This window comes from Sitophilus oryzae, unplaced genomic scaffold (genome assembly GCF_002938485.1).
Source record: "Sitophilus oryzae breed Bouriz unplaced genomic scaffold, Soryzae_2.0 scaffold_1442_pilon_pilon, whole genome shotgun sequence".
Lineage (NCBI taxonomy): Eukaryota > Metazoa > Arthropoda > Insecta > Coleoptera > Curculionidae > Sitophilus > Sitophilus oryzae.
The window spans coordinates 2,248,976-2,270,244 of record NW_022146107.1 but is presented as its reverse complement, the minus strand read 5'-3'; the positions used below and the strand labels follow the sequence as shown (position 1 = coordinate 2,270,244).

The window sequence follows — 21,269 nt, the reverse complement described above, 5'->3', positions numbered from 1 at the left end:
GTACAACTACAAAAATATACCTACACGACATGAGAGAACTGAAATTTGGAAAGCGAAACCGTTGCACGGGAAATATCCTAACAGGCTTACAACTGCAAATAAGAGATTATCAACAATTTGGCTGCGCAGTGGCGTCTTGTTTCCCGAGACGGAGGGTTTTATAACCGCAATACAGGATGGTGTAATTTCAACAAGGAATTACCAAAAATATATAGAAAAAAGAAGCGTTGACGATAAGTGTCGGCTATGTGGAAAAATGTCGGAAACCATAGAACATATCATAGCAGGATGTTCAGCTATTGCCGCTACTGAATACACTAAAAGACATAACCTGACAGCAGCGATACTACACCAAGAATTAGCTTTGAAGACCAAATTAAAAAGTGAAAAAGAACTATATTATAAATATATACCTCGACCTGTAGCTGAGAATAGTGAATACCTTCTCTATTGGGACACATCAATCATCACAGATAAATTGCCACAAATTGCCGCAAACCCATTGCCGCAAATCGCCCAGATATTACCTTAGTTGATAAAAAAGAAAAAGTTGGTTATTTTACAGAATCATCATTTCCTTTCAAAACCGCATCAAAAATTTCTGATATAATTATCTACATCCGGCATCCGGCGGATGTAGATAAGACCTATGCACAAAGTTTTATTTTACTTAAATATTTATCACAAAAATTGATCTTAAATTTTCTAGAAAAACAAAAGCATGACATCATGAGAGGAAGCCGTAAAGATTGAAGTATTAGGTCATTTTACTGTAAACCATTGTCTTGTTCACATCGCTCTCATCATATCGTTATGGATAAATCAAGTTTGATTTATTTTTACCGTTTAAATAAATATTATTATTATTTATGAATACCCAAAAGACATTAGTAATTAAAACTCAATCGTCAAACGTTAAAAATTATCATCTGTGTTAAAAAAACATGGAAAGATTTTTTTTGGAATATATATCGGGTGTGAAAAAAACAATCTATGACGTAAAGCGTTTGTTTTTCATTAACACCCTGTATATAATAGACATGACGTAAGACAGATGCCATTTGACAGATGATGTAAGACAGGTTTGACGTTTGACGTAAGACAGGTTTGACAGATGACATTTGACAGATGACGTAAGACAGGTTTGACGTTTGACGTAAGACAGGTTTGACAGATGACATTTGACAGATGACGTAAGACTGGTTTGACGTTTGACATTTGACAGATGACAGGTTTGACGTTTGACAGATGACAGGTTTGACGTTTGACAGATGACGTTTGACAGGTGACAGGTGACAGCCCCCCACTCCTAGCGCATGCGCCGTGCGCCTCCACCGCCGCCACCGCCGCCTGCGCCTGATGCAGAATCGGCCTTCTCCCTCTACTATCGATATTTCACATCCTAACGATAACAACTTAGAACAAAAGGAAAGAGAGGCAATTACTAAATACCAGGAGCTCGCTGAAGAATATAAACAGATACATCAACTTAAAAAAATGATAGTAATATACCGTTGGTAATATCGGCTACTGGCTCTTTTAGTAAAGATTTTTTGGCGTACCTAGAAAAAACTAAACTATTCGATCAAATACTTACTGAGTTACTCCAAAAATCAGTAATATTAGAGAACTGCAGAATAGTAAGAAAAGTTTTGAACATCAGCGAATAGATAATACTGGCCCGACTTACTTACCTTGCACCTATTACTTTTGCGGAGATTTGGTCTATTTGACCCCTCCTGCAAAAAATACCCTGAAATGGAGAAATTAAAAAAAAAACAAAAAAAAACTAACTAAAATATCTTTATGTTCTAAATATATAAAATCAACATTATGTACAAAACAAAATAAAAAATAAATTTGTAAAATAGCTTGCAATGATGTTTCTTCTTGTTAAATGTCCTTCCCTGTTCATCCTGGCATCATTATTGTGAACTCTGGGATCCCCAAGTTGATCTTGTGGTAGGGGTACATTTAAGTCCAACTCGAATCTAGCTGCCAGCCATACATTATGTAAAATTGCACAGGCATTGGCAATATTTCCAACTTTTTCAGGAGAATACCTCAGTGTTCTTGATAAACACATAAATCTCCTCTTATATAGACCAGTACACCTGTCTACACAATTCCTTGTCTGCACATGTGCCACTGTATATCTGCCGTCGGGAGTTTCTGGATCAGCATTTTCTATGGGGGTCAGTAACCATGGTTCTAGTGGATAACCAGAGTCTTCTAGCAGCCAAGAATAACCTGTGAAACGAAAGGAATGTTAGTTTTTACCTCATAAAAATCACTAAACTAAAATACCTCTAAGATACCACGATTACAGTTCATCTCTAACAAGTGAATGCCTCCAAATGTATGCATCATGTGATGCTCCAGCGTAACGTGTATTTAAGTTTAATATTTCAAAATCGTAATCACAGGCCTAACAAAACAAAATAATAGTAAATGTAATAGAAATGTTTCGTAAATATACAATAATGTAATATTAATACTACTAAGATAATATAAGTGATAAATTATACTATTTATTTCTACGAGCACATATAAACTTTAAAACTTACAAATGTATCTATAATAAAGTAAATAAACTCACTATATGTATGTTCTTTGAGTGGAAACCTTTTCTGTTTAAGTAGTTTTGTTCTTCCAAACCAAGGCCTCAATATTCTAATGTGTGTGCAATCCACTGAATCCACTGAAGAATGTGTGTGAATCACTGGAGGTATCGCTACGGGATTATTTGTTTGGTGCTTATTCGCCCTAAACTAGGCGAATCGCCTGTTTGGTTTCGTCGTCTCTACCGGTTAGACTGACAAGTTGTCGCTCCATCGTTTTCGTGGACGTCCTAAGCTTCTGCGACCTAGCGGTGATTTGTCGCGTGCAACTCTCACTATCCTTCTGTTGTCTATTCTGCTGATATGCTCGTTCCACTCTCATTTCGGTTGTTTCTAGTAGTTGTTTAGTTTTCGCTGTATCAGGTCGAGTTTCTGCAGTGTATGTCATTATTGGTCGTACCGTTGCCTTGTAAATTCTCGCTTTAGTCTCCACCTCAATGTTTTTATTTCGCCATATTGTATCATTCAGGCATCCTGCTATTCTGGTTGCCTTCGTTGTTCGTTCTCGCACCTCCGCTTCTACATCACCATATCCTGAGATTTCTATGCCTAGATACTTAAACTTCATCTCTTGCTGAATAACATTGCCCTCGACTTCCAGTTTGCATCTTAGTGGTACTTTTGATGTCGTCATGCATTTGGTTTTCTGGGTCGATATTATCATATTAAGTGATTTGGCAGTGCAATTAAATCGATGTAATAAGCGCTGTAGATCGTTCTCATTTTCAGCTACCAATACGGCGTCATCGGCATAGCATAGAATAGTAATTTCCTGGTCGCCCATACTGTATCCCTTCAGTAAACGTACATTTCCTATTATTTCGTCCATAATGATGTTGAAAAGAAGAGGGCTCAGGAAGTCACCTTGTCGGATACGACAGCCTACATTTAGTGGTTCGGTCAGGACCCCGTTAATTTTAGCTTGAATTTGGTTCGCTTCATATATGTTTTGTATGGTTTTAACGAGGTTGTGTGGAATTTGCCTATTGTAAAGAAGGTGTACAACGTCTCTTAGCTGCACACGGTCGAACGCTTTTTCTAAATCAATAAAACACATATACGCTGGTTTGTTATATTCGATTGATTTTTCTGTTATCTGTCTTATGACAAAAACCGCGTCTGTGCATGATCTGCCCGATCTGAAACCTTGCTGTTCATCTGCTAAGCATGTTAAGTCGTTTATTTTGGTTGTCATCACTTTTGTCGTAAGTTTTAGTGTGGTGCTTAGAAGATTTATGCCTCTATAGTTTGAGGGCAGCTTCTTATCTCCTCTTTTAAACATCAAGATAGTGGTGCTGGTTCGCCATTCATCGGGTATCCTGTGTTGGTAAAGAATTTCTTGAATCAGGGATGTTAGCTGCTGTATGAGACTTTGGCCGCCATATTTAAGTAATTCGTTTGGGATATCATCTTGCCCTGGGCTCTTCCTGTTCTTTAGCTTTCGAAGGGATGTAATTATATCGGCTGCCTCAATCTGTACGTTGTCGTTGGTCATTATTTCGGGTGTATTTAGTTCAACCTCTATTTCTTCTGATTTGTATAGTTCTGACAAGTAATCAATCCATATTAGGACATATCTTTTGTTATTCTAAAGAGTTCCTTGAACCTCGTGTCCTCGATTGAAAAAGGATCACTATCAGCCCTCATTACTCGCCGCTCAATATTTTCTCTTCTTTCCACTTCGTCAGCTACCAGTATATTTGCTAAATTAATAGGCAGCATCATTAAATCTTAAGACTTAAGTACAAAGAGGAAATATATGTATCAAATCAAAAATTGAAAAAATGACAATTGACTTTTAACTAACTCGTATTAGTGTAAACCACAGATCACCTCTGTAAACTACAAAATCCCTAAAAAATAACGAAATATTTTTAGGTCGAATAGTATTTTATCGAAAACGCCCGAAGTATAGGCGATTGTAACACATAGTGAATAGTCAAACTCGACTATCGCTTTCGATGATATGATAGAAAACGACATGTAGAAATCGATCTTGCACAGAGTGTGTGACCATGACTTCAATACTCTCGCAGTAAGCTTTTTCAAGGACCGATACGTTTGAGACATGATGCATTTTCTGTCCTCAGTATAGGAAAGTACTAAAGGCACGTGAAACAAAAACAGGCCAAGCTGAAAAGAAACAAAAAAAGTGGAAATATGAAGACGAAATGAGCTTCTTAGTACCATATTTGAAGGATAAAGCACGTGTCTCTTGATTAAACCTGGACGAAGACGATGAAGACGACAAAAATGAAGATGGTGAAATGAGTTCGATTGTAGACGATAATGAAAACGAAGGGGAAACATAGGAGAAAGGACCTGTGCTGGTGTTACCGAGGTCAGTGTGTCACGAAACAAAATTATTCAGAATAGGAAGATACCACGCAAGCAACCTCCAACAGAATCTACGAGTTCTACTCTAATGAAATTCATTTTACAAGAAAAAGAAGTTGAGTGCAAAAATTCGGAAAATCAGAAAAATATCATTTAGATCTATTTTTCGATAGTATGAAGGCAACGGTGCGTAATTTTTCACCCGCCGATATTCACACGACTAAAAGACAAATATTTAATTATGTGTCCGATATTGAAGACAAATATATTTAGATGCGTGACTGCCCTAATAATGATCGAGGCTGTGCTGATCAACCTGCTTCAAATTCCACTTCCCGTCATACTTTTAATATGACCGAGAAGCCCCAAAGATACCAACAAGACTGCGTCCATGATTTCCAATCCACTTCCGGTTTCATTAGCATCGAGCAGCTGCAAAGACATCTACAAGGCTCCCTTCATATTGCTCAATCCACTTCCGGTCGAACTTTTAACAGCATCGCGCGTCTCCAAAGACACCAACAAGACTCTCTCCATGATTCTCAGTCTACTTCTGGTCCTAGTTTTAATAGAATCGAGCAGCCCCAAAGAGAATACCAACAATTGCCACTTCAAACAAACACTGATGGTTCTGTAACTACGTCTACCCCACTTTCCTCAGCAGCGTCATCATATTATGAACATTTCTCGTGTGAAGAAAAAATATAATTTCACAACTTTGTAGGTATTATTAAAAATAAAAGCGTTTTGTAGGTGCCTATAATCCGATTTGAATTCAATTTGGTTTCTAACAATAATTTTATTTATTAAAATAAGTTATTTTCTTACCTTAAACAAACACATACAGGGTGGTCCATCGAAAACGTTCCGCAAGGCATAACGCCCAGGGTAATTTTTTTTTTTCAGAAAATTCATAAACACGTCAATTTTGTTTGTGAGGGGGACAACTTTTGCCCCAAAAATGATTGCAAAATGTTCAACCCTCTAAGCGGGGGTGTCATCCCCCAATTTTTTTCAAATGGGAAGGGGGGTCAAGTGGTACCGCAATGAAAAGGACTTTCTATTCTCTATACTTTCCCGTTTCGGTTTTGAAAATCGGTCATTGAGAAAATATGAAGGATTGAAATTGGAAAAGTTTATTTAAACATTTATCTGAGTAAGTGATAAGGATAAATTCCTTGGACCATTTTGCTATTTTTTCTTATTATTTCTAGATGTTTACGCATTTTTTCACTTGCCACAAGGTTGAACGATCAGATGCGGTAGTTGCTAGATAGCTGTTCTGTGATTTGTGCGTTGAAGTTCTTCTCAATATCGTTAAACTTTTTAGCAATTATGGTGTACTCACTTTATTTTAAAAATAATGAATGTATCGGGTTGCGCAGATATTCAATGAAGGTCATCCTGACAAATACCTTTATGGCAAAATTGTTCGCTAGTTAGTAGCAAAATTTCGCGAAACTGGTTCCGTTATGAATAAAAAGAGGCAGAGGGAAAATAATGTAGTAAATGAAGCTATGGAGGTATTCATATTGGGCCAAGCTGCCATGGATAGTACGCTGAGTACAATTAGCCAATGAGACCGGCGTGAATCGTACAAGTGTCCAAACGAAAAAAACACAAGTTCCACCCTTACAAAATTCAGTTGGTACAAGAACTGAACGAAGACGATTTTGATTGTCGCTTGCAATTTTGTGAAACTATGAATGAACGAGTGGCGAATGATAATAATTTCCTATTTAATGTGTGTTTTTCGGATGAGTGTACTTTCTTTTTGAACGGTGTAGTTAATCGGCACAACTGTCGGTACTGGGCCGAGGACAACCCCAGGGTTTTTCACCAGGTGCACACACAAAACTCTCAGAAATTGAACGTGTGGGCTGGTAGTTTTGGAAATTCTATTGTGGGTCAGTTTAACGATATTGAGAAGAACTTCAACGTACAAGTCACAGAACAGCTATCTAGCAACTACCGCACCTGATCGTTCAACCTTGTGGCATATAAGAAAAAACAGCAAATTGGTCGAAGAAATTTATTCTTATCATTTACTCTGATAAATATTTAAATAAACGTTTTAAATTTCAATCCTTCATATTTTCTCAATGACTCGACCGATTTTCAAAAACGAAGCGGGGAAATATAGAGAATAGAAAGCTCTTTTCATTGCGGTGCCACTTGACCCCCTACCCATTTGGAAAAAGTTGGGGGATGACAGCCCCGCTTAGAGGGTTGAAGATTTTGCAATCATTTTTGGGGCAAAAGTTGTCCCCCTCACAAACAAAATTGACGTGTTTTTGAATTTTCTGAAAAAAAAATTACTCTGGCCGGTATGCCTTGCGGAACGTTTTCGATGGACCACCCTGTAATTTCTTCAGTGGTGTGATAGATTCTCGAAAGGTGGTATTTTTTCTTATTAATCCGACTAAATTTTATTTAAAATAAAATGAAATGCGCATTTCGTCATACGAAAGTATTGAAAAAATTTCATTTCGTCATCCACAAGTTCTTTGTGTAAAGTGAAAAATTCACCTTCAGTTTTTCTTTTTTTTAACATATCATGGTTTAACATATCTTCCGTTTCTTTTTATTTTTATACTCTTCTTCGTCCAAACATATTGCAATAGCAGCCAATTCATTATTCGAAAAGCTTTTAAACATTTTTCAAAATCACTTTTACAACTTCGCGACCAACTTCGCGTCGTTCAATTTTGGAACGACGTTTGATTGAAGAGTGTAAATACTGTCGAAAAATCTTGACCGTGAGCGGACCATGAGCGTACTGTGACCTGATAGCCTAGTGGAAATCGGCCTTAACCTTCCGCCACTGCCGCGCGGACTCAGGGTCCAAAACGACCGAAAATTCCAGATTATTTGGAATTCCCCCACTACCTGTCTTTCTCCGTCTCAGTATTCCTCGAGTGGTGCTCCACGAAAATCAGTGTGTCACCGGGTGCGCAAAAGTGTATTAAGTTGCGACTTACAGGCTTTTGCGGAGTGACAGTCCCGCGGCGATAACGCATTCTAATTTTGATATTCAGTTTGTGACTTAAAGTTTAAAGTAAAACCAAAGAAGTTTACAGTTCTTTTTTGTTCTTTTGCATCTTATTGAAGTTTCACAAATGGGTGACTACGCGAAGGAACTAGAAAGGTTAAACAAACTTATGCTGCAATGATTAGACGAGGAGTCAGAACAAGAGAAAGTGGAGGATTCGGATTCGGATTTGGAAGAAGATAGCATAGAAGTACAGGAAGAAAACTCAGACACAGAACAGGAAATATCGGATTCCGAAGTGAAAGCAACTCCAACGGGGAATCTTCCATGCTTTCTTGGAAAAGACAAACAAACAAAGTGGTCAAAATGTCCTCCCCCTTCATCCAGAACACGTGCAGAGAATTTGACAGTTCATCTCCCAGGACCGAAAATGGCTGCAAAAAACTTGAAGTCCGCCTGGTAGTCCTTCTGAAACCTCCTCCACCTCAAAGCAGATAAACCTGCAGAAGAGCATCGAGAGCGAAAAGAAGACGAAACTGACACCTTAGACGTAGACGACCCGGAAAACTCTGTAAGGTTCTCCGAGTTCTCTCCCTTTTTGAGAACGCTTACGGACGCCGAGTTGCCTTGGTTCGGTACTCGGGCGCCACCCTCAAAGTTTAAAGTGTTTGAGAGACCACTAGTGCCAGTACGGGTAGCTTTTATACAGTGGAGATACCAGGGAGTAATGAGATGAAAAGAAAATAAAACGCACAATTAACTATAACGTAACACTAGGTTTTTATTTAACAAATTAATTATGTACAAAATCAATCAAAGAAAGTTTACGTTCTCGAATTATAACAATAGTAAAATAAAATGAATGCTAGAAACTCGGCGGCGACGTTAACGACGTTCCATTGGACACAGAAACGTGGGTATCGGAGCAACACACTACAGAGACGCGACTCTCTAAGCGTCGTGTCGACGGCGTCGTTACAGGCGTCCCGATGGTCACAGACGCGTATTTACTGGGGCGGCGTCCTTTTTACAGTGAAACACGGATCCCGGATCGGCGGCGAAGTTAGCAGTGTCCCGTTGGACACAGACGCGAGTCCCGGATCGACGTCGAAGTTAGCGACGCGTCGGCGAGTTGTACGCCGTTCGGATAAGCGCAGCACGCACACACAGCCCGGTCAAGACAGTCTCGGGATTTCGGCGAGATCCTGTCAAGCGCCTTAAATATTCGCGACCCAGGCGTTTAGCGAACCATTTTAGCTGTCCCTTAAGAAAATTAATTAATTATTAGCCCGTAATTAGCTTTTCCCGAGAGGTACGTCATACCGGAGCACAGTTGTCAGACTACCCTTACATTACATAGTTTCCGGGACACGATTTCCGGCACCTGCCCTAGTACACCGTATTCCCCCTTTCGCCTGGTCGGCAACTCTATTAATAAAATAAATTTAGGACCCCTATCTACGCAACTGAAAGATACGCCACACCGGAGCAGTTCTCAGACTACCTTTACGTTACATAGTTTCCGGGACACGATTTCCGGCACCTGCCCTAGCATGTCGTATTCCCCCTTTTGCCTGGTCGGCAGCCTCTGCTCTCCCTTATCCCTATAACGCGCCTAGGTGGTAGAGTAAACTCTAACAATCATAACAAGAATACGACCTACCTTCGATCACTTCGGCGGCTGGTGCTTACCTTGCGCAGTACGGCGGCTGGCAGCTGGTTACTCGGCGGGGCACTCCGGGCTCGACTTCACTGTTTCGCGTGCGACCGTCGCACGCGACCACAAGCTGTCGTTTCGGACTGCTGTCATAAAGTAAAACCAAATAAAGAATTTTCATCAATGGGCAGCTGTCAAATAATGTTTAGAGACTAGTCCAGCCACTTGGGTCGCTATAGTCGCGATTTATTCCGACAGGAATGACAAGTGACGTGACAGCTGACGGCAACGACAAACGACGCGACGGCATGGCCCGGACGCCATCTTGACATTTTCATTTTTCGTCATTTAACGGCAAAGCGTTGTTGTGTGTGTTAGCGTGCTTTCCGAGGTGTTTTCTTTGCTCTTTCTTTAATATATTAAATTATATACTCTTAATAATGTCTGCGAAAAAGTGTTCTGTTCCTGGATGCATTAATGGAAAGCCTAAATGGCATAGGTTTCCGAAGTCGGATCCTGCCATTTTTAGACAGTGGCTTGTTAAAATCGATAATGCAAAACTATTTCCAATGGACAATGAGACTATTTACCGCTTATGTAGAATGTGTGATAAACATTTTACCCGTGACTGTATTGTGGAAAGAACAAAACGGACCTTAACAAATTTACAAAAAAGCAAAATAGGTACAGAAAAGTTAGAAAATAATTCTCCGATAAATAATTATTGTATTATGTACTACTAAAATAAAATTTCTAAATTATGTATATATTGTAAATACTGCTTATTAATATATGAAAATGTTAATTAATATACATAGTATTAACTGAGTGTAATCAAATAAAATATACTACACAGTTGTTAAGTTTATTTCCTTCCTTATATTTTGTTTGTTGATATATAAATATGCTAACGCATTACTTCATACAATTTTAATATATTTATTAATAGGAAATGTATGAATTAATGGATGTCAGCTTATTTTATATGTCAACAAATAAGTTGAAATTTAAAATTGAGAAAAATTTTAATACAAAATACAACCTAACCTAACTTATTCCACTTTAGTTCCGAGTCCATCCATTGGCGGCGCTACATGCAACAATTATTCAAATTGATTATGGTTAGATACTTTATGACTGCTGTAGCCGAGGTACTCGACTGGCACTCCCCTCCACTTAGCGGAGTAGGGCGATCGGCGCGGACTGTTCGTTTTCTCGCATTAAATCTACAGCGACCAAAACCGATCAAAACTCTCTTACAATATTGCAATTACTTTAAATGAATATTTAACTCATTTAATTTAACAATCGGAACACTAATGAAGTTCATTACAATAAGGATTCGATAATTAACAATCATTAACAGTCATTATATAAAAGAAAATGAAGTCCCTTGTAATTAACACAATATACAGGGTCTCCCAGGAATAAGTGCAGAAATTTTTATGAACTTCATTACAACTCTCATAATACCAATAGCAGTGAACCACTATCAAAAAAAGAAGGGTATTTGAACATAAATTTAATAAAGAGTGGCTAACCACGTATCTGTGGCTGCAACGAAAAGGTGACAACAATTTTTGTACATGATGCGGTCGCACATTTAAATGTAGTATTTTTGATATTAAAAGGCACTTACATACAGAGTTCCACAAAAGGAACATGTTAAAATTAAAAATACTCCAAAAATAACTGATGTGATAATGGACGAGGCTATAATAATAAAAAGGCATAGGCTTGCTAAGGAAGCTGAATTAAAAATATGTGGGCTCTTACATGAACATAACTTGCCTTTTCTTCTAGCTGAACACCTTCCAAGTTTCATTAGAAGTATCTGCCCTGATTCAAAAATATATCCAGCCAAAAATATATCTTGCTCAAGGACCAAGGCAACATACGTTACAAATAATTTCCTTAATACTCAGCAGCTTGAAATTATTTCTAATAAACTAAAAATTAATAAATATTTAATTATCATAGATGAAACAACTGACATCAGCACAAAAAAATCATTGGTAATTGTAACAAGATTTTATGACAATTAAAAAAGTTACTGACAGCTTTTTTGGTCTTCTGTTGCATTCTAGTTCCAAGTTCTAATGCTAACCTAAAGTATTAATTAAAATGCACAATTAAGCTCAGTCAAAGTATTAAGTTTTTGTTGCCTAAAAGGTTTTTATATTTAGCATATTTTGACTTGATTAATAATATGGCTCACTTGCATGCAAATGTGGCTCGTTTTTTTAATATTATGTGGCTCGGAAAAAAATAGTCTATCGGCAACACTGAACGACAGTTCGTGGTCGCACGCGAGACAGTGAAGTCGAGTTCCGGAGTGCTACGCCAAGTGACCAGCCGTCAGGTCAGCCGCCGATCGCCGCCGTGCTGCGCAAAGTAAGCACCAGCCGCCGAAGTGATCGAAGGTAGGTCGTATTCTTTTTATTATTACTAGCGTTTACTCTACTACCTAAGTGTGTTATAGGCGTAGGAGAGAGAGCGAATCTTACATTCGGTCAGATAGGCCATAATAGAGAATTATGGCACGCGCCGATAGTGGCAGTCACTAATAAAAACATTCTTAATCTGACATTATTGACAGTTACGCATGCGCAGTTTTAACGACAAATAAGGACGGTCACTAATAAAATAAAACCCTTCCTTATTTGTGACAAGATAGTGAAAGGCAGTATTTTGTCACTATTCATGTCGTTATTTTAGGCGCATGCGCAACAAATTTTTTTACAGATCTGTGGATGTGCTTTCATTTATGATCTTAAGATCATAACCTGTAGAGCGTCGCGTCGTGTCAGAACGTGTGGTTACTTTTTGCCTTTTGCTGTTTTTGTTGCCTTTATTTTTAATAATGAATAGCTTTAATAAGTCTACTAGGTTGCGATTTACCTACGAATACTACCTAGTATTATTGCGGGAGTTTTTACATGTTAACCCCATAATAAACCTACAAGGATGGGAAATTATGCAATCGAATGTGGCCAGCACAACGGGGAAAACGTATTTAATAAAAACGCTGAAACAGCACGTTCAACGCCTAATTGAATTGTTATTAAATAAAATTAAAGTTGATGAATTTAGGTAAGTTAAAACCATCAATTCAAATGTAAATACACCCCTATAAACAAAGTTTTTTTTAGATCGGGAATTGAGGAACCCCCCTGTTGTGAAAAAAATATGTTGCTCCAGGAAGTAAGTTCCCTTGTACAGGAACATAAATATGATTTTAGGAAAAAGAGATCAACATCATCGTCCTCATCTAAGGATCACATGATCATGGAAATGGGGAAGAAAGCACGAGAAGCCTGTGCCCAAACATTTGGAGAGATAGAAGAAGGATTGGCGGAAGAGGAAGTTGTTCATGTGGTTCCAACACCAATGGCTGTAGATGAGCACTGCTATTTTAGTAAGTTTAATCTTGCAAATAGAAAACAAAGTAATGAGATATTAAATAGTTATTAACGTAATAAGGCCGATAAACAACAAATAACGGCCGGGCTGAAGTTTGTGATCCGAGGCGATAGCCGAGGATCATAAGCAGCCAAGGCCGTTATTTGTTATCGGCCGTGTTGCGTTCTAGATTTTTCGTCATACTGCAGATTTTTTAGAGCAATAAACACTACTATTTAATAACAAATTTTATTGAACAATAACACAAGTAAGGATAAAAAATACATAATGTCTTATACTAAAATTCATTTTTCATGATAATGAACATGGAAATTAAAAGTGCACTTGTTGTTTTTAGAAATCTGTAATCCTTCCCAGGGATTTACAGATTTTATAGAAGAAGATGATGCTACTGAAGAATGGCAAATATTTGTATCCACTAAAGACACATTATTTTTGGAGCTATCATGAAAAAGTTGATTTGTTATTTTCATTCTTTTGGAAACTGATTTTCTATGTAAGTTTCTGCCACTGTTGAAGACTCCCATCCTCCTAGCTCCTTTAGCGATAGTAAATCACCACCATTTTCGGCGAGCATGGTTGCTGATGATCTACGAAATGAATGCCCTGTATAACGTTCTGATTCTCCAAGTTCAAAAATTTTGCAATTTTCTGCGGTACGCTCCCGATGGTATGTATACCGACGATTTGCTTAACACACTTGCCTTTCTTGTAACCAATGAAAAATTTTGGATTGTCAAAGTTACGAGGACGCAGGTTGATGTATTTTTGTATAAACCATAGGCATCAAACGGAAGGCCCGTTTTGGAATAAGAAATTTCCTATCTTTCTTATTTTTAGTATTTCTTAATGAGACAAGAATATTTTTCTCCGAATCTTCGAAATCATCAACTGTGAGTGACCAAAGCTCGCTGCGCCTACAAGCTCCAAGAATACCAAGCACCAATACAATTTTTTCGAGTAACCAGGTGTAATCATCGGCATCCAGTAGAAAATTATTTATGTCATTCTCCGACAGAACTTTGGCTTTTTTTGGTGAATAACCTTCGTTTTTGCGCCTCAGAAACATGAACAGTTTACCAAATCTATGAACAAATATAATTTAGATGAGTATGATTAAATATCGAAGAATATAATGGCTTTTTACCTTGATATGTCGATGTTTTCATATACTCTCAACGCAAGCTTCAGCATGGATATCTTTGTCCACAGTGATGTAGGAGAATACATTTCAGACATTCTTTTAGCATAAGCCAGCAATACCGCTTCATTTACGCTGTTTATACTTCTATCCTGCCGCCACTTCAAAAAATTGTCATATTCCTGCTGATATCTCTCTCTGGTTATAGTCGGAAGTAAATTTTGAGTAGCCGCAGCCGCTTCCTCCTGTATTTCCAACGGAATTTCTCGCGACATCTCGCTATGGTCTATTTTCCCAATTTTTGAAAAGTCCAACTGACAATAAATAGTCATTGTTGCAGGTGACAGACGTTACGATTACCTTAGAAACTTAACGGCCGCCGGCCGTTATGATAACGTCCGGCGGACGTTATATGCATCTTTTCCATTCTGATTTTGCTTATGTTATAATAATATAACAATATAGTATGACGAAAATGTTATTAACTTATGTTTATATTGTCTTTATGTATTAGGGGTTAATAATTCAAATTTTTAGACTACCACAAATGAAAATCCTACTTTTTTATTGTTTAGTATAGTTCATCAACTAATTTGAGTTGTTCCGATAGACTGATTATTACTCTTTTTAGTTCACGAAGAGGCACCTCAAGAAGAAATTATAGTGGAAGAAATAACTCAGCCTACAGTTCCTCCCACCCCTAGTACTTCCAAGCAAAGTAAACCAACTCCTGCTAGTAGAAAAAAATCTTAGGTAGGCTTTACCTATAGTACCTTATAATTATTACTATGTGTATACCCATATCATGATTTTTAGAGCCAGTTATTTTTTAAGTAAATTATATTATAATATTTTAGTTATCCTTAAATATTTTTTATAGGTCAAACTAGAAAACAAAAAAAGATAAAAAATGCCCTGCTATATCTACAAGAAAAAATGAGAGGGAAAATAATATTAAAATTAAAGAACTCGAGTTGGAGGAGAGAAAAATTTTAATTGAAGAGGAAAAACTTTCGCTAAAACGAGAGGAAATCCGTTTACGGGAAAAAGAATTGGAACTACACCACAAAGAGGTGATGGCTAAATTAGAGGCTGAAAAAAATCGTGGCGACCTAGACATTGCAGAAAGAAAATTATCAATACAATTGATGCAATCACAGCAAAAGTTGATTGACCAATTGCTCCACAAAGAATAAAATGTTTTTTTTCTACATAGATTGTTTTATTTTTTTCAGTCGCTTTTTTTTAGTTATTATTAGTATTTAGTTTTTTTTAGTTCATCATTTAAATTAGTTGTAGGTATATTAGTTAAGTAAAATGTAGTTGTATAAATAAAAAAGAATAGAAAAGTAGGTTTATTATTGAATTCCAAAATATACATTTATGTTTGGTGGTACAATATTAAAATATGTTGCCGTCTGGCTTCCATAGAGACATGTATGACAGTTCGTCAATAGCACTGCTGTTTTATACATTGACTCGACATCTTGCATGAGAAGCTTCTGGTTTTTTCTAAAATCTATGAATGCGAACTGTCCTACTACTTTTTCCCAGCCCATTCAAGAGATACCCTCATTCAACAGATACCCTCAACCTTTTCATTGACTGGTTAAACTGCTGTTGATACGGTTGTAGATCTGCAGGTCTGCCTTGGTATGGTGTTATTAGTAAATCCATTAAACCATAGGCTTGGTCTCCATATAAAGAAAATTTTTCATCAGGACCGAAATTAGCTACATGCTCTAGCTGATTATATAGCCCTGATTCCCGAAATATTCCAGCATCGTGTCTTCGACCTGGAAATGCACCTTTTAGGCCTACAATAATCCCATCTGGATACAGCACAGACTGGTATTTAAGGCAATGGAACCTTTTGTGCCCTGAATAATAATTTTCTTCCTCCACTGATGGACGGCATATTTGTCTTGCAGTGCCGTCAATAAATCCCCAACAGTTTTGCATAGCACCACCTTTTGCATGAATAGCCTAAAGATTAAAGTAAATAAAAAAAAGTAAAAAAAGTAAATAAAAAGAGACGACATACGAAGATACGCCATGTTCCCATTCTTAGGCATGCTGACAGATGTCAATATCCAACTCAGAAAAGTGTATGATGATCAACGCGTGCTTGAAGACAGCTTTAAAATGATGGATCTTGATAAAGATTACAATGTACATTTGTTTGAGATCATCAAAATATACTGACGATATGACCATAGATTCCAGGAAATCTCTCCCATCACCATTCAAAATGACGAAGATATTTTTGCCGTGTGGAGGAGCCTGAAAGAGGAGTCATTATCTTTTCCTGGGGGTTCTCATAGTTCCGAAAAACAAAGTAATATAGTAGTCAAGCCCCAGCTCAGAGTCCGTATGCTGCCATCTTCATCATCAGATTGTCTTTACATATCTGCAAAAATACTGCATGATCCTAAACCATTTTTGTTCTCTTCCCAGCTATTAAAGACCATATACAACTTATCTCGAAGTATAAGGCATATAAGCGGAAGCGCAACATCCTATTTATCAGTAATTACACGACATAAACTAATAAACACAATCAGGTATACACAGTCTCCATACAACGTTGTGGTATGCTTGGCTGATGGTAGCGGAGGACTGTGCAATTTGCTGATGCACATTTTCCCTTATTGTAAAGTTCTATTCAATACTTTGACTCTTCCTTCAGTTAATCCAACACTAGATCAGATTTCTTATACCCCACCTGCTTTCTTAGGAGAAAAATGTTTTGACTATACCTCTAGACTTGTAGGATTTGAAGATCTTAACGTAGGAGAGACAGATATAACATCTACCAAGTTCCAAGCTAAATTTTCAGATCTTATGGAGTAGAAATCCTATGATGCCTGTATGATCACTATCGATCTGGAAACCAAAGACCACATTGTCTATTACAAATTGGCCGACCTATTATTATTCTACTCTATGCACCTTGCATTCAATGGTCTTCTTATTTGCAGGATGATACTAGAAGAAAAATCCCTGATCTCTATAGGAGAGTTTCTAGACAATTACGATACTAACTTCCGAGGTTACTTTTCTAAACCTCTATCTGAAAATCAGTACACCAATTCACTTCTATTAATCATTCAACGTGTAGAAGAAAGATCTCCTCCACCTCAATGCTTCGAATTAGAGCAAATATCCCCAAATATGATACGATCTTTTATTTATACTTCAAGAAAAAAACAATCTCATCTCAATGCTATTAGCAATTCGCTGCTCAACTACATCACGCCAGAAGGACTAGACTGTCAAGGTTATTTCGACAATGTTTGGGACGAAAAAAGATTCTTGATATCTTGCTTCTCGTTCCCAGAACTTATTTGCTTGACTCGAGGCTACAAACTTGGAGCACCAAGGCTGGGGTGTGAGTCCATTAAGTCTATCATCATAGAATTGGCCACCTCAACATGGGAACGACAAGAATCAACTCCCAATATGACAGCTGCCCTCATAAAGATGGGGAAGGCATCTTACCTGTCTGTTACTGTGCAACTTTTGGTGGCAGCATATTGCTTGACAGTATCTCTATCCAAATCGTTGTTTGAGGTGTATAAGGTCCTAGTATTTTTATCTACAACAAAGATACAGGCTATAATAAGAAAAGTCCCGTTTTCGAAAGATTACCTTCGAATTGATATACAAGTTAACAGATACAACTCTTCAGAATCTATTGCTAGAGAATTGGGAGAGAAGTTCAAGTGGATATTAAGTGGGACCAACTTCAAACAGATGTGTCATCCTCAGTCATCATCATATAAGCACCAACTAACAAAATTGGAGAAATTAAAATTGAGTAATAAATCTATTTCTATTATTGATTCATTGTATACATCATTAAAATCCATTTATAAGAAGCATGTTCCAAATAAACAACTGGGAAGTATAAGTGTTACATTAAACAGATCATAATTAATTATATAAAACTGATCTACTAACCTGGGAGTAATATGTCATTTTATTTCTCATCTCGCGACCATTCGCAACCATTGTAGGTCTTGTAAATTATTTAACAATATTTCATTATTTGCCAGAATAATATCTGTTGTAGCCCGAACAACTTCAGATATTGTTTGTGGGGATAAACTGAACATTGGTGAAATATCTCTCAAGCGATTAGGATATGCAAGTCTTTTTAGCAAAATGCAAAGAGCAGTGACATCTAAAAATAGTAAAATATGTAGAGTACAAAAAAATTATAATATAATAAAAAATATTCTACACAATTTTTGTCAATACATAACATACGTACTATTTACTTTTACTCTTCTTTGGGTTCGTACTTTTAGTCAACCTAAAAGGTTGGCTAATTGCAAAATGTCTTGCCTTTCAAATCGAAAATGTTTCTTTACATCCTCATCATCATAATCATCCAGTGTGAAATTATTACCATTCTCCATCATATTGTCTCTGTTTATTAGGACATTATCTAATATTAAAAATTCAATTTCAGCATCATTTGCACCTCCTAGAATTGCAGCTTCTAAAAGTTCTTCAATTTTTCTGATCAAAAATCGTAAATATAAACTAAAAAATCCAACCCAAAAGAATTACAGTACAGAATACACGTAAGAATACACAGAATCATAGACACACTATAAACAACTGCACAGCACAGAATTTTGTATGTTATCTGTGCAGAGTACAGAGAATACAGAATACAGAACCAAGTTTAAGGTTAATAAAAACCACAAATCAGAAGGTAAGGATTAACGAAAGAAAATAAAGACGCCATAACAGGGTTGCCATATTTCTTCTTTAAAGGCAGAAATACTGACCGTCACTAATTAAATAAGGCCCAGCAATAATAACGAAAGTCAGTATTTAAAAAGTGCCATAATTCTCTATTCTGTCTCTTTTTAGAGTTGTGGGTTATCTGATCGAATTATACGAATGAAAGGATCGTCATCCACCAGGTGCTTGGCCGCCACACTGTAGACAGTTTACTGCCTTCAGTGGGTATAGCTTAGGCAGACCTGAGCTTTGGAGATCCGAAGGCAATACCAGTGCGCCGTTATCCTTACTGGTATGTCCGGGCAAACTAGTGAACGATACGGTCGCCCACGTGAGCCGTGATTTGGTGTTTGGCTAGGGCACTAAAAGAGCGGGAGAATAAGGGTTGCCGATCAGGCGAAAGAGGGAATACGGTATGCCAGGGCAGGTCGCCAAGAATTATGTCCCTTTTTAGGGTTGTCTGACACCTGCTTAGGTATGACGCATCTTTCGGTTGCGTAGATGAGTGTTCTTAATTTCTTTTATTACTATTACCAGAGTTGCCGACCAGGCAAAAGAGAGAATATGACATCTGCTCAGGTATAACGTACCTCTCGGGGGAATTTAGTTAAGGGCTATTAATTAATTATCTTTTTCGTATTCGTATTATTAAAGTTGTGAGAGTAGAGTGCGACAGCGAACAGATAAGGTAGTTCAGTAAACACATGGGTTGCGAATATTTACGGCGCTTGACAGGATCTCGCTGACTATCTCACGGCTGGTTCTGTCGCGCCCGGATTTCTCTAGGTGTGTCGTCCGGATGGTACCCTGTGTACGTCAGTGACGCTTGACGGGATCTCGCCGAAATCACGAGGCTGCTTCTGTCGCGTCCTGACCGGGCTGTGTCTGTTTGTTACCAATTTACTGTGGCATCTTCTGCGTCAATTATCCTGTACTCTAGACACTGTTTTTCTTGTGGCATCATACACCCTGATGTCACAGTTAAATCTTCTTTAAAATTATTAAAATAGGAGATAGAATCAATATTTTTGAATCTGCCGCCAATTCAGTCAAAAAGGTATCGATATTTTTGTTTGTTTCCGGTATAAGTTTTTTCTATAAAAAAGTAACCTAGTGTGTATGTGATGTCACAAATGATGGTGTTTCTTTTATGAATATGAAAAGCTTATGACATCATCCAAAGCTGCAGACAAAAGCGCCCCCTACAGTAATAACGAGTGTGAAATGATGGTGATTTAGAGCACACAAAAAAGATAAACCAGAATAACTTTGAATACGGATTATCACCTTTGCACGCACACATCCGGTTTTTTGAACGTCTAATACATATATCCTATAGGTTAAGTTTATTATCGATAAATTTAGGAAAGAAATGGGTCTACTAATTGATCTGCTTAAGCAAGAAGGAGAAATGTTTAGAAATAGAAATGTTTCGAGCGAGGAAGACACATTTTTTTCCTTGAACTATTGAAAGAAAAAAAAAATATTAAAATTATTGGATGGGAAAAGATTTAAAGCAGCAGAAGTGTATAAAGCCCTGGAAAAAGAAATAAAAAAGGAGGGGTATAATAAGGATGCAACGATGATGAGGACTAAATTCAAAAATCTGAAAGGCAAGTCTTTATTTATTTGAAATTAAAATTGTTTAGCAGTCATAAGCGTTAGGATTTACGAGTGTTTTTTTATAGCTGAGTATTACAAAGCCAAAAAACGTAACGATCAAAGCGGAGTTGATCCCAAATATTGCCCTCGTTTTGAATTGTTGGATGACCTTTTGGAAGATCGTCCATCAGTGACTCTGGAAGGGGTAGACACCTCCCTAACTGAACAAGGGACTGATGAAGATGTTTCTGTTTCACAGGAAGAAAGCCAGTTGACAAACCGGAACATCTCGGAGACAATGGAGCAGTCGAATCGAGAGGAGAATACTGAGAATACTGAAAGTCAAAGAGTCATAGGGTTACTCCATTATCAAGAAACCCAACTGCTGTTTTGATGGAGCTTAAAGATTCCCTACAAGTTTATCTAGCAAAAATTGCAGAAAAAGAAGAAAAAGATGACCAATTTATTGAAAAACTTTTAAATGGTCAATCGCATCTCTTGAAACAAAGGACCAGATACTTTATTGAGGGGATAGGTGAACTATTCAACAAAAAAAGGAAAATATATTATTCTTCATCTTTCGATGAGTCTGAGGACGATAAAAGAAAAAAAAGGAAATACGCCGTTCATTAATAGATACATATGTATATTACTACAAGGTAGTGGGTTCGAATCCCACACCCGGTATTGCATCAGCATTTTTATTAAAATAAAAATAGTTTGGGTACCTAGGTCGAC

The 21,269-nt window shown here is 37.4% G+C and overlaps 1 protein-coding gene and 1 long non-coding RNA gene across 2 annotated transcripts; both read right to left on the bottom strand.

The window, feature by feature from the left end:
• Window positions 1–1,868: 1,868 nt before the first annotated feature.
• LOC115877235 lies at window positions 1,869–2,834 on the bottom strand. Its single transcript, XR_004049308.1, has 3 exons — window positions 2,600–2,834; window positions 2,308–2,428; window positions 1,869–2,250 (listed from the first exon to the last, which is right to left on the bottom strand). It is a non-coding gene; the product is annotated as an uncharacterized LOC115877235 (long non-coding RNA).
• A 12,909-nt stretch (window positions 2,835–15,743) lies between these two features.
• LOC115877211 (protein ALP1-like) lies at window positions 15,744–16,236 on the bottom strand. The gene is made up of 2 exons (XM_030893370.1): window positions 16,216–16,236; window positions 15,744–16,157 (listed from the first exon to the last, which is right to left on the bottom strand). Exons 1-2 carry the CDS (start codon window positions 16,234–16,236, stop codon window positions 15,744–15,746), a joined length of 435 nt encoding a protein of 144 aa, XP_030749230.1.
• Window positions 16,237–21,269: the final 5,033 nt, after the last annotated feature.

Coding starts and splice junctions, on each gene's coding strand:
- LOC115877211 (XM_030893370.1), bottom strand. CDS start 16,236: ATGGGAACATGGCGTATCTTC. Junction 16,158..16,215: donor TGGGAACATGGCGTATCTTC/GTATGTCGTCTC, acceptor TTTAATCTTTAG/GCTATTCATGCAAAAGGTGG.